Source organism: Primulina tabacum, chromosome 8 (genome assembly GCF_025594145.1).
Source record: "Primulina tabacum isolate GXHZ01 chromosome 8, ASM2559414v2, whole genome shotgun sequence".
Classification (NCBI taxonomy): Eukaryota; Viridiplantae; Streptophyta; class Magnoliopsida; order Lamiales; family Gesneriaceae; genus Primulina; species Primulina tabacum.
This window is the reverse complement of record NC_134557.1, coordinates 41,217,508-41,230,698: the sequence shown is the minus strand read 5'-3', so window position 1 is coordinate 41,230,698 and position 13,191 is coordinate 41,217,508. Positions and strand designations below refer to the sequence as shown.

Here is a 13,191-nt window from a genome sequence, read left to right as displayed (position 1 = left end):
CCATGTGCCTCCCTAACAAGTAATTCACGAATTGACGATTTAAGAATGCACAACCTATCTTCTCTAAATAAGAAACCATGATGCAAATAAAATTTGTCATGTGGACCATGCATACATGTTTCAAATACACCCTTAAAGTCCTCATCTAACACATATAATTATTTCACATGCTCAAACCCCAAAATTTTAGATTCTAAGGTAGAGACAAGTACATACCTTCGTGATAGTGCGTAGGCCACTACATTTTCCTTACCTTGTTTGTACTTGATGATGTAGGTAAATGTCTCTATGAACGCCACCCACTTGGCATGCCGCTTGTTCATCTTCTGTTGCCCCTTAAGGTGTTTTAAGGATTCATGATCCGTATGAATCAAAAACTCCCTAGGCCTCAAGTAGTGCTGCCACATCTCTAAAGTCCTTACAAGCGCGTACAACTCCTTGTCATACGTGGGATAGTTCAAGGCGGCTCCATTGAGCTTTTCACTAAAGTACGCTACTGGCCGTCCTCCCTGCATCAACACTCCGCCAATACCTACACCTGAAGCATCACATTCAATTTCAAAAGTGTTAGAAAAATCAGGCAAAACAAGTAAAGAAGCATTAATTAATTTTTGCTTAATAAGATTAAAAGACTTCTCTTGCTCCTCGCCCCAATGGAATGGAACGTTCTTCTTGATTACCGCCGTCATCGGTGCTGCCAGTGTGCTAAAATCCTTTACAAACCTTCTATAGAAGCTTGTAAGTCCATGAAAGCTTCGGACTTGACCAACAGTAGTAGGCGCTGGCCAATCTCAAATAGCACTTACCTTGTCCTCATCCACTTGTATTCCCTGTGAACTTACCACAAAACCAAGAAAGACGAGTTTGCTTGTACAAAAATCATATTTCTTTAAGTTAGCATACAAACTTTCTTCCCTTAGTATGATTAGCACAAGTCTCAAGTGTTTAACATGCTCATCCAAGTTTTTATTATACACTAGGATATCATCAAAATAAATCACAACAAATTTTCCTATGTATGCATGCAAGACATGGTTCATTAACCTCATAAAAGTACTAGGAGCGTTAGTTAAGCCAAAAGCCATGACACTCATATAACCCATATTTGGTTTTAAAAGCAGTTTTCCACTCATCACCTTCCCTCATCCTAATTTGGTGATAGCCATTCTTCAAATCAATTCTGCTAAAGATACAAGCACCATGCAATTCATCTAACATATCATCTAGCCTAGGTATGGGATGCCTATACTTGATGATTATATTGAAAGGGGATAGGTTACGGTGCCCGGTTGCACAACGAAAGTTTTGAAAAATGTTTTTCAACAAGAAAAACAAAACCGAGCACCTCACAATATGTGTAGCAAATAACAAGAAAACACAAAATGACATTAATAGAGTGTTTTAGAAATTACCTATCAATCTCAAATATTGATTATTGGCTCCAACCAAGTTGTAAACAACTTGGCTCTTGAATGGTTGACCCTCTACAAGCTTTCTTTGCTCTTGGACTCCTTCCTTCAAAATTAGGTCCACCACTAACAAAATAGAACCACTCAAATTTTTCACTAGAAAAATTAGAGCATTTTTCATTGAGAATACTAAGCTTTCCTCAACCAAAAATGAAGAGAAAAATTGAAGGAGAAACCACCAAAATTTCGGCCAAGACATGGAGAGTGAAGGGGAGAGAAAAAATTTCTTAGTTGTTCTAAAAGGTGTTGTGTATTCCAAAGGCATGTCATGCCTTGGATGTTGAAAAAGTTGTCTCCCAACTCTTCACCTCCCCATGCACATTTTATTTGGGCTTGTAACAATTACAATGTCCATGAACTTTTATTTAAATGTCTCAAACACATTTGAGAGCATTTAAACTTTACTTGATTTTACTCAAGCCCACTAGTTTAATAATTGTTTCTAATTGGGCTCTACAAGGCTCAATGTTATTTAATTAATTCAACACTTGAATTAATTTAATTATTTAGACTCTACTAGGTCCACTAGTGTTTAATTAATTCAACTAATTTAGTCCATAATAATGTTTATGAAAATCACAATTTTCAAATACATTATTTATTTGGTCAACTTTTAATTTAGGAACACTTCCTCAAATTAAAAGTTACATTCTCCTTATAGAAGTCATACTTCTAATTTTCCTTGCGCTTATAAACTCCTTTATGAGCTGTTCAATACATTGAACTATTTTACTTCTCAACGGGATCTAAAAAGTTAGCACTTGTGTGACCCTCAATGGTTCAATGATACAACTAGCCGTGGGTTTACATCTCAATGTGATTCGGGACTAAACATGTCCTTATATGAGCATACCCCAGTTGCTCCATTCTTACTTATCAACTCCTTGATAATAAGAACGTCATAACTCAAGTCTGATAGTACCCAACCAATCATGTTAAACGCCTAGCAGCATCGCTTACATGATTCCCTAGGTATCAAATGATAGTGCCTGCAAGAACCAATCTATTATGGTTAGCGTACAGTACGGTCCCTTCATCTCATATATTCCGACCGATTCGACAACTATTGGTATATCGAGAGCTGTCAAAGAATCGATACTATGTGTCATGTCGTAGTTGCATCGATGATGTAATCTATGAAACCCCTTTCATAATTACCACCATACTCTGATCAGAGATTTCATACTACATATACATGTGATCACATAGGATATCCATACCCGAAGGTAAGCGGTGAATCCCCGACTACAATGCATCGACTCCTATATGTTTCGACAAAATACCCAACCTTGCCACCTGATGACCCCATGAGAGTCGGTAAACAAGTCAAAGTGTAATGCTAGCACATAGAGTCTCAATGTTGTCCCGGGTCAAAAGGACTAATGGTGTACAACCATAAACTAGAATGTTTCCACTCGATAAGTGAGAGCCACTTGGAAAGTCTTTTATAGAGGGTTGTTCAGTGCACTCTACAAGGAGCACCTATCTGCATGTTCGGACATCACAATGTACCCTACCAATGAAACATGATACTCACATCGCAGAGACTAGTCTCAAACTCGAGCGGCCAATATCCTTCTTAGCGGCGGCTGAATCGACTAGGAACTGTTTAGAATATACAGTATTGCAAAGATGAGTTTCATGATACTCATCATATGAGCATCTCATATTCTTTCTACTATTTGTATATTCAAAGACTTTATCTATGCAACTAGCATGAGTATACAGATAAAGATGTGCCAAAACAATAATTTCAAATATTATTAATATAAAGATTGTTTATACATAGAGTTTCATTGTGAAAACTCGGCCAATACTTGGCTCGACGGGCACCTACTGTAACATATATTATTAATTGCCCTACAATCCACACACATACGCCATGAGCCATCTTTCTTAGGAACTAGTAAAACAGGTACATCACAAGGAGACATGGACTCACGCACAAAACCCCTATCTAACAACTTACTTACCTGCCGTTGAAGCTCCTTAGTCTCCTCCGGATTGCTCCTATAAGCTGGACGATTTGGCAATGCACTCCCGGGCACAAAATCAATCTGGTGCTCAATCCCCCTCAATGGTGGTAGTCCTTGAGGTAGCTCATCCGGAAATATATCATCGAACTCCTGCAACAGTGAAACAACAATGCTCGGAAGGGACTCGGCTATATCACTTGTGTTAAAGAAGATCTCTTTATAAAAAATTAACACAAGTGGTTAATGTGTGTGCATCAATTGCTTCAACTCACTTTTTTGGGCCATATATGTTTTATTTTTGGCCTCTTTCCTCTCATTTTCTTTTCCCCCATTTTCGTTCCTCTCTTTTTTCTTTTGTATGGCTATCTCACTTTTTTTCACTCTTTTTTTCAGCCATCTCATTCTTTAATTCAAAGGTCATCTTACTTTTTTGTTCACTCCTTTTTTCGGCCTCATCTCTCTTCTTTTTTTTATCAATTGGTCCTCCAACACTTGTTTTGGGGACAAAGGAAGTAATACAATGGATTCCTTCTTCAATACAAATGAATACTTATTCTTGAACCCATCATGTGTCACTCGCCTATCATATTGCCACGGCCTCCCCAACAAGATATGACAAGCATGCATTGGCACTACATCACATAGGACCTCATCAACATACTTCCCAATTGAAAAAGAAACCAATACTTGTTTATTCACCTTCACCTCCGCACAATCATTCAACCATTGAAGCCTATATGGTTGATGATGCTTTAATGTAGGTAAACCCAATTTTTCTACCATCTCACTACTAGCTACATCGGTGGAACTCCCCCCATCTATGATAATATTGCAAACCTTTTGATTTACAAAACACCTAGTATGGAATAAGTTCTCTCTTTGGTTCATCTCCTCTTCCTTGACTTGGGCACTCATGATCCGCCTTGTCACTAGTGCTTCACCTACAACCGCCCCATATCCCTCATCAGGATCCTCTAACGCATGCATCTCATCATCATCACCCTCGTCATCAACCTCACTTTTAGACTCATATTCACCATAGTCATTCAAAATCATCACCCTCTTATTAGGACATTGGCTAGCAATATGACCCAACCCTTGACACCTAAAACATTTAGTATCTCTAGAACGATTAAGAGGAGTTTCAGATTTACCTTGCTCCTTGCTTAGGCGTTTCTTGCTTGGTCTCAATCTTGGGTTTTTTCACCAATTTACTTTCATCACGTTTTGCCCCATTTGTTCGCCAAGAAGATGACGAACCCCCAGTTTGATTGGTGCGGCCAACTCCTCGCCTCTTGAGTTGTTGCTCCACTTTTATGGTCATTTGCACCATCTCGTCTAGATCCAAGTAGTGCCTAAGCTCCACTTGATCTTAAATCTCCCTGTTCAAACCACAAAGAAAACGTGCCATTGTCGCCTCACTATCTTCCTCAATATTTGCCTTAATCATGACTACTTCCATCTCCTTATAGTAGTCCTCAACACTCTTAACTCCTTGTCTCAAAATTTGGAGCCTCTTAAACATCTCCCTATAGTAATGATTGGGAACAAACCTCTTCCTCATGACCCTCTTCATCTCATCACAAGTTTCAATGGTCTCTCATTATACCTCCTCCTAATGGTCACTAATTGATCCCACCAAATGAGAGTATAGTCTAGAAATTCCACCACCGCCAATCTAACCTTCTTTTGTTCCGAGTAGTGGTGACATTCAAACACAAACTCTACCCTCTTTTCCCATTCTAAATATGCTTCCGGGTCAGATTTCCCATGGAACGAAGGAATTTTCATCTTAATACTACCCATGTTACCATCTTCCATATTCCCATCACATCTACCCCGTGCAGCTTCTCTTTTTCCTCTCCAAATCCTCTACATCTTCCATTCCTACCCCAATTATCATTTTGGCTCTCCTCATCTCCTCCCAAATCATACTCTTCCTCTTCTTCTCTTCTACCCAAATCTTTAGGCTTAGACTTATCTCCACTAGTACTAACATCAAGCCTACTCATCCTCTCATTTAATGTCTCCAACTCAACCCTCATCATCCTAGTGAAATGCCCAAACAACGCCTTCATTTGGGTTTTAGACAACCCTTGTTTGAACTATCTCCTACCTCCCTCTCCATTTTACTTTCAGATTTGTACCTGCAAAAAAATGTTAGTAGAAAACAAAAGATGTTCCTCACCCAAATGCTCACGATCACTCCAAAGAAAGTCGCTCGTCACTTCTCTCTATTTTTTTGCTCACAACAAATACTCACCAGTCACTCCAAAGAAATAACGCTCGCACTCAAGTGTTTTCACTCAACTTTGATAGTTTTCTCGAAAGTGTGCTCAATCTTTGTATTTGGGTAAATCAAACAATCAAGTTCAACTTGTGAACAATTGCGATCGACTCACTTAGACTGCGTAGACAAGCAATTTGAAAATATAATATTTTTTTTGATTGTGAGAGGTAATTGAATATGACTCTCCAAAAGAAATAGAACAAAATACCAAAAAGAAATAATGGTGAATTTTCGGAATTTTTGTATTTTTTTTTTTGGCTGAGTACTACTCGAAAATTCTAAAAAAATAAGAATCACAAAATTTCGAGAATCACGGACTCACGAAAAAGACGAAGAACGATAGAACAAAAAGCTGATCTGAAACGAACGAATAAATAACACAGATCTGAAAATTTAAGAACAAGATAAACTTACTTGAATTCAATGAACCTAAGCTCTGATACCAAATGATATGAATATCACGTAATATTTGATTCAAAAGGTCGGGACAACAACAACGATTCCTTATTCGTTATTGAATTGAGGGCGCGATTCTAAATTAATTGTGTTTACTATTCTTACGTACGTGGATTCACATCAGCTTTTCATCCTATGACACCTGATTTAGCCCAAGGGGGTTGTTCAGCACTTGAAGACAGTATCGTTTTGGTCAGGCTTCTAGCCAGTAGCCGCTGCCTTGCGAGGAGAATCGCAAGAAAACTAGCAGAAAAATAATCCAAAAAGGGTTGGAAAATTATGCCAAGGAGAGTAGATGGAGAAGCATTGATCTTGTTTGCTCAGCATACATGTTAGGTTCAATACAGATGAGAGATGGAGTTGTGGTGAGCTTTATCAGATACCGTATATTGGCTAAGGTTTTGGGGGGGTCTTTTCCTTAAGAAAGCTGCTTTTGATTGTGGCAAACTTAATTAGCGGCAGCAACTACAAAGTTTGATAGAAATGGACTTTTCTACTTCATGTGAACAACAAAAATTCTCAAGAAATGATGATTTCTTGTTTTGTGAAAACAGGGAGAGGGGTTATTGTCAAAAACTCGACTGATTATCTACCATCGCAGTATACGAACAATAAACACGCCCAAGAAATCAATCACATGCTTAAAAAATGTTTTATCACCTTGATGAAAGGATTATTCAATACTCCATTTAGAGTAGATTTAGTCAAATATGATATTTTTGATGTCAGCTTAGCTTTCTTTAATAATAATGTGAAGAAATATAACAAAGTTTGATGACTGCTTATCAGTTGTATGTAAGCAGTTGTATGTACAGTACATAATGGTCAAATCAAATAATAAATCGTCGGTACAGTAGATGGTGGTAAAATCAAATCCCCTACTGGTCAAGACCCTTGAAATTCCAATCAAATAATCAATTGTCGGTACAGTACCTAGTGGGAAAGTAAAATCTCCCTACTGGTGGAGTGTTATTCGAGGTCCGTCTGCGGTAGGGCTATCCTATCACTCCCACAAGTTCCAAAATCAAACTCCATTTGAAAAGGAAAGTCTTTTAAACAGTTTCTAATTACAATTATATTTTCTCAATTAATAAATACCATCTAAACTATCACATATCTCTAGCATTATTTAATTTCCTTTAAATTTTGGTCAAGAAAACAATTGACTAATTTAATAAGAGTGTCGGTCAGATTCTAAAACTTAATTTCGTGATTATATCTGTAAGGTATATCAATTCTAAAATATATTTTAAAATTTCATCTAATGTAATGAAACACAACTTTGTTATTGAAATTAAACACTTAATTATATAAATTCATATTTAAATTTTGTGCGAAAAATTTAGATATTTTATATTAAATTTTAAAAGTTGTCTGTATAATTATTTTTTATATTACGGATGATATATGATAATTTTAAATGTATAGATAAATATTAAAAAATGTTTTGTTATGATATCATAGATATGGATAAGATGCACATTTACTTAAATAGGTTTTATGATTTTTTATTAAATAAAATGAATTTTTTTGTAATTTGAGAAAAATATTTTTAATTTATACCAAATATATAATGATATCAAAGTTAATTATTCTAATTTTTTCAATTTTATTTAATAACACGGTATAAATATATTTGTGTACGTGCACACACGGCACACCAAATAAAATAGGCACAACAGGCAATATTCATAAAAAGAAAAACAAAAAACAAAATGTGGCATGCATGATGCATCATGCCAAAAAATAAATCAACATTCATCGTGGATCATCCATCCAACACTACGTGCTAACTCACCAGCCACAAGAAACAAGCATGCAATGTGAGATAACAAGGTATAATTTTTTTTTCAATAAAAAAAATTTGTAATTACAAATTAATTTTATAATACAGATCTCTTATCCGACTCAAATCATAAAAAAATATTAATTTTCGTCTCATAAAATACCTTCTCTAAATTTGATGTGCATCATATATATATATATATATGTATGTATAAAATATCATGCTAGGTGTTGAAGATAATTTTCTTTTCGATGCAAATTAAAAGTTATTGGATAGGAGACAGTAGAACCAAAAAAAAAAAAAAGAAAAAGAAAAAGGCATGCTCTTTGCAATAGATAGTCTTAAGATTATAAAGAACATATATCTATATTCATAATAAAATAATATAATATAATGAATGGAAACATAATATAACGTAGACTCCTTCTCAAGTGTATATATATTCTGGAAGAGTGAGACTCAAACATGATCAAATTTAATTTGTGCACATAAATAATAACGAAGATATGGAAGCTGTGGAGAGTGTAGTGATTGTTGGCGCTGGAATTGCTGGCCTAGCAACAGCCTTGGGCCTTCACAAGTATCTTAATTTTCAGCAAATATAGGCTTCAGAACAATATAAAAAGAATCATGGATAAATCGTAACTTTTTGCAATCTATAACCCCTTTTGTGCATAATATATTTGATTTCACAGGTTGGGAATCCGGAGTTTGGTGTTGGAATCAGCAGACTCGTTGAGAACGACAGGATACTATCTTGGAATATGGCCTAATGCTTGGAAGGCAATAGATGCACTTGGTGGCATTGGACAGATCCTTCGTGCAAAAAACATAAAGCTTACTGGGTACAACCGAGTGTAAATTTTCCACATTGTTTGCCTTGTTGGTTTCTCAAGAGTCGTTTGTTTCTTTTTGTGCAGCATCATGACTTCATCTCTAATTTCTGGTGATATCACTGCAGACATACCTATTAATACAGCGGGCTTGAAGTAAGTATTATGGCTTACTAGTCTTTGCTTGTAGTGATGTATTTCAAATGATTATATTTAAGAAGCCATCAATCAGAGTGTAATCTTGACTGTTACAATGATTTATTCTTTCTATATAAATGATAATATGCAGGGGTGACTCGTACTTGGTAAATAGAAAGACGCTGCTAGAAACACTGGAAAATGAACTTCCTAGGGGAACAATCAAGTATTCCTCCAAAGTGGTTCACATTGAAGATTCAGATTGCCACAAGTCTTTACATCTAGCTGATGGAACCATTCTAAAAGCCAAGGTAGGATCATGTTATTGTGTGTGTTTGGGGGATGACAAAAATTTTGTCACAATCCGAGAATAAAAGGAAACACTAAGCCGCTTTATGTTATTTGTGTATGTAGGTGTTGATTGGGAGTGATGGAGTGAATTCTGTGGTGGCAAAATATCTAGGCCTAAGTAAAGCTTCTTATCCAGGCCGGTCAGCGGTTAGGAGCTTCGTAGAATATAAGAACGGTCATGGATTTGAACCTAAGGTTATGATGTTCTTCGGAAAGGGTGTTAGATTTGGTGTCATACCATGTGATGAGCACAAAGTTTACTGGTTTTACACCTTTCGTCCCCCTCAAGGTGTAATATACATACCACACGTTCTTTCAAATGAAAATTTATGCTTAAAAGTGATTTATTTTGTTTCTTGATTGATGGTTTTCTGAAATTATAGTTTCCAAAAACTATATTGCAGACAAAAAACTAGTTGAAGATCCAATCAATCTGAAACAGTATATCCTCAGCACTCTTGGAAAAGCTCCTGATAAGATCAGAAATGTCTTCGAACAAACCGATGCAACAAATCTGGAACGCTCCCCCATAAGATTTAGGCATCCTTGGAATCTGTTCTGGGGAAACATAAGCAAAGGAAATGTTTGTGTTGCCGGCGATGCACTTCATCCTATGACACCTGATTTAGCCCAAGGGGGTTGTTCGGCACTTGAAGACAGTGTCGTTTTGGCCAGGGTTCTAGCCGCTGCCTTGCGAGAAGAATCACAAGAGAACGAGCAGCGAAAAATCCAAAAAGGTTTGGAAAATTATGCCAAGGAGAGGAGATGGAGAAGCATTGATCTTGTTTGGTCAGCATATATGTCAGGTTCAGTACAGATGTGGGATGGGGTTGTGTTGACTTTTATCAGAGACCATATATTAGCCAAGTTCTTGAGTGGCTTTTTCCTTAAGAAGCCTGCGTTTGATTGTGGCAACTTACTTAGCAGCAGCAGCTACGAAATTTGATAAAAATGGTCTTTGTTACTTTGAAATGTAACCAATAAATTTTGTCGTGTTTGAAAATGGGCTTTGGACCAATTAATATTCAAAAAATAATTGGAGTTTGAATAAAAGTTGAAATTGAATGAAAAATTGTATTATTTATAGGTAGAGTAGTTTTTAAAATATTTATATTATTTATAGAAATTAATAAATTTGCTATTTTTTATAAAAAAAATTTACTTTTGACCAAAAAAATAAATTTTTTTGGTGAAGTGACTCATCTATCATGTAACTTACAACGGGTTGTGAAACTTCTCTTGTCTATTATTTTATATAAATAATACTAGAATTTTTTTCGATATCTTCATAGAGACTGAATTATACCAAAACATCAATCTATATTTAAAAAACGGAATATGCGATAAAAATTCATAAATCGTCAATCATAAAAACATACGTCAGTTATCCGAAATCCAGCGTTTGAACTTTTAGAAACAAAACATAAATCTCTCTTTACAATATTCCCCAAATCTTAATCAAAACTTTAATCATTAAAATATTGTGGAAAACGTAAGGTCTTCGGGAGTATGATGTCATGTCCGATCCACTCAAGCATCCGAAACTCCCTCAACATCATCCTCATCTGCAACCATTCAAGCCTGTGAGTCTAATGACTCAGTATATCTCAACCGTCATAGCAAATAATACATATACAAGCACATGCATTTAAAAGAATATTTTTAGTAAAATAAGTTGGCATAAAAACTCGTAAACATATAAATCTTTTCGTAAATCATTTAAGCACATATTATCATAAAAAAATTTTCCTCATCATAAATAATTTTAGTAAAGTTTGATCCTTGAAAGTGACTATCATTTACCTTTGTTTGATTGATCAATTTATAAACCATGGTACCTGCCGGCGGGGCGTCATCAATTCTTGTCACCGAGTCGTGGCCTAAAATAAAGTAAGTTCACTGCTCTTTCTTAAGACGGATCCCCAACAAATCTCCGAGTCACAGCCAATTCACATCATTCAAAATATTTTTCCTTTTTTTTTATTCATAACATATCATATTCTCCAAAAATCGTAAAATAAGCATTTTCGAGAAAATTGTTCAACTGTAGCATCTATCGTAAAAATATCATAAATTCACCATAATCATTTTAAAAATCATTTAACATGTTTTAAGAATCCGATACTTGTATGATCATCAATGATTCATGGATATAGTTAGATGTGTGAGTTCACATCTCCAGGTGATTCAGAATAACATTTATTCTTATTCGTGTTTATTCTAATTAGCCCTACTCTTTTCATTAATATCTTGATCAAGAATGTCAGAACTCATTCCTGATTGCACCCATCGGATCATGATAAAAACGTTTAGTAGCATCGCCTCATGATCACATATGTATCAGTGGTAGTGTCTGCAAGAACCTTAAGTTATGGTTAGTATACAGTATGGTCAATTCAACTCATATATTTCAATTGAATCTGCAATCATTGATATATCGAGAGTTGCATATAAATTCGATAACGATGTGATGTATCTTTGAGTAATAATAGTGACATGATATGTGCAACTGAGGAAACACTTTTCCAAATGCACATGTCTTACTCTGACTAGAGATTCCTTACACTATTAACTCATCGGACTACATATGATATTTTCACACGTAGGCAAACGGTGAATCCCCGAGTAGAATGAAGTTGCTCATACATATTTTGAAACTACACATAACCTCGTCACCTGATGACCCTTAATGGAGTTAGTAAACGAAGCAAAGTGCATGCTAGTACATAAAGCTTCTACATTGTCACGTGTCAAAGAACTAATGGTGTACAACCATAACCACAAAATATTTCACTTGATAAGTGAGAAACACTTGGACAATCTGAATGAGGGTTATTTAGTGTATCATCATATGATCACTCATCTGTATGAATGGACGTCTTCATGCCCTTACCAATGAAACATGACGTTTTCATCACAGATGCTAATCTCGAGCTCAAGCGACCTTTATCCTTATTTTGGACAGTTGATTCGACTAGGAACATATTTAGAATATATGATACACTTCCTAATGCGTTTTATGATTTTACGCTGAGAGACAGACCTCATGATACCTATTATATATTCAAGAATTTTATCCATACAGTTTACATTTGTATATATATAAAATTAAATGTCATAATTGGATAAACCATAAAATATAGTTAAAATAAATTTCTTTTAAAGTTCAAGTGAGAAATTGACTCGCTGAACACCTACTCTTGCAACCTTCTCTTCTGATCTAGCAAACAATTTAATTGTTCGCCTATGTCACAATGTTATGAGGACTGGTTTACGTAACATTCGCATGTCGTACTCGAAGATCTCACTTGCTGATGTAGCTAAGAAGCTAAGATTGGATTCTCCAAATCCTATCGCTGATGTGGAAAGCATCGCATCTAAAGCAATTCGAGACGGTGCAATTGATGCTACATTAGATCATGGAAATGGATTGATGGTATCAAAGGAGTCCGGGGATATTTACTCTACAAACGAGCCGCAAATTGCATTTTAACTCAAAAATTGCTTTCTGCCTAAATATGCACAGTGAAGCAGTTCGTGCCCTTCAATTTTCACCTAATTCTCACAAGGCAAAGGAAAGCGTGGAGAAGAGGAGAGAGGGGCAAAGAAACACGTAGCTGAGAAAGATGAGGATGAAAGGTTCTCACAATAAAATTGACATGAGAACCAAATATCAACTTTTTGCAAGGATGTTTCGTTTTCTAAGGAGATGGCTTTACATATCTTTCTGTAGCCTTTTCATTCACTATTTATTGCTCTGAGTTCATGTTTAGGCTCAGATTTTTGTTATTTCTTTTACACAGTAGTCCCACTTTTCTTTTATGATCTCAACGGCAAGATTTGTTTTTCCACGTTAAACTTTAGTATTTTCCCCAAAGTTAATACACATGGA

At 35.7% G+C, this 13,191-nt stretch overlaps 1 protein-coding gene across 1 annotated transcript; it reads left to right on the top strand.

Annotated features, from left to right (window-relative positions):
- The first annotated feature begins 8,369 nt into the window (after positions 1 to 8,369).
- LOC142554216 (monooxygenase 2-like) lies at positions 8,370 to 10,383 on the top strand. Its single transcript, XM_075664905.1, has 6 exons — positions 8,370 to 8,557; positions 8,673 to 8,822; positions 8,898 to 8,966; positions 9,100 to 9,259; positions 9,363 to 9,588; positions 9,704 to 10,383. The coding sequence occupies exons 1-6, from the start codon at positions 8,484 to 8,486 to the stop codon at positions 10,243 to 10,245; spliced, it is 1,221 nt and encodes a 406-aa protein (XP_075521020.1). The 5' UTR covers positions 8,370 to 8,483; the 3' UTR covers positions 10,246 to 10,383.
- Positions 10,384 to 13,191: the final 2,808 nt, after the last annotated feature.

Excerpts from the sequence above, each read along its gene's own strand:
- LOC142554216 (XM_075664905.1), top strand. The coding sequence starts at position 8,484 with ATGGAAGCTGTGGAGAGTGTAGTGATTGTTGGCGCTGGAATTGCTGGC. Across the intron at positions 9,260-9,362 it reads GAACCATTCTAAAAGCCAAG|GTGTTGATTGGGAGTGATGG; the intron begins GTAGGATCATGT and ends TTGTGTATGTAG. Across the intron at positions 9,589-9,703 it reads CACCTTTCGTCCCCCTCAAG|ACAAAAAACTAGTTGAAGAT; the intron begins GTGTAATATACA and ends ACTATATTGCAG.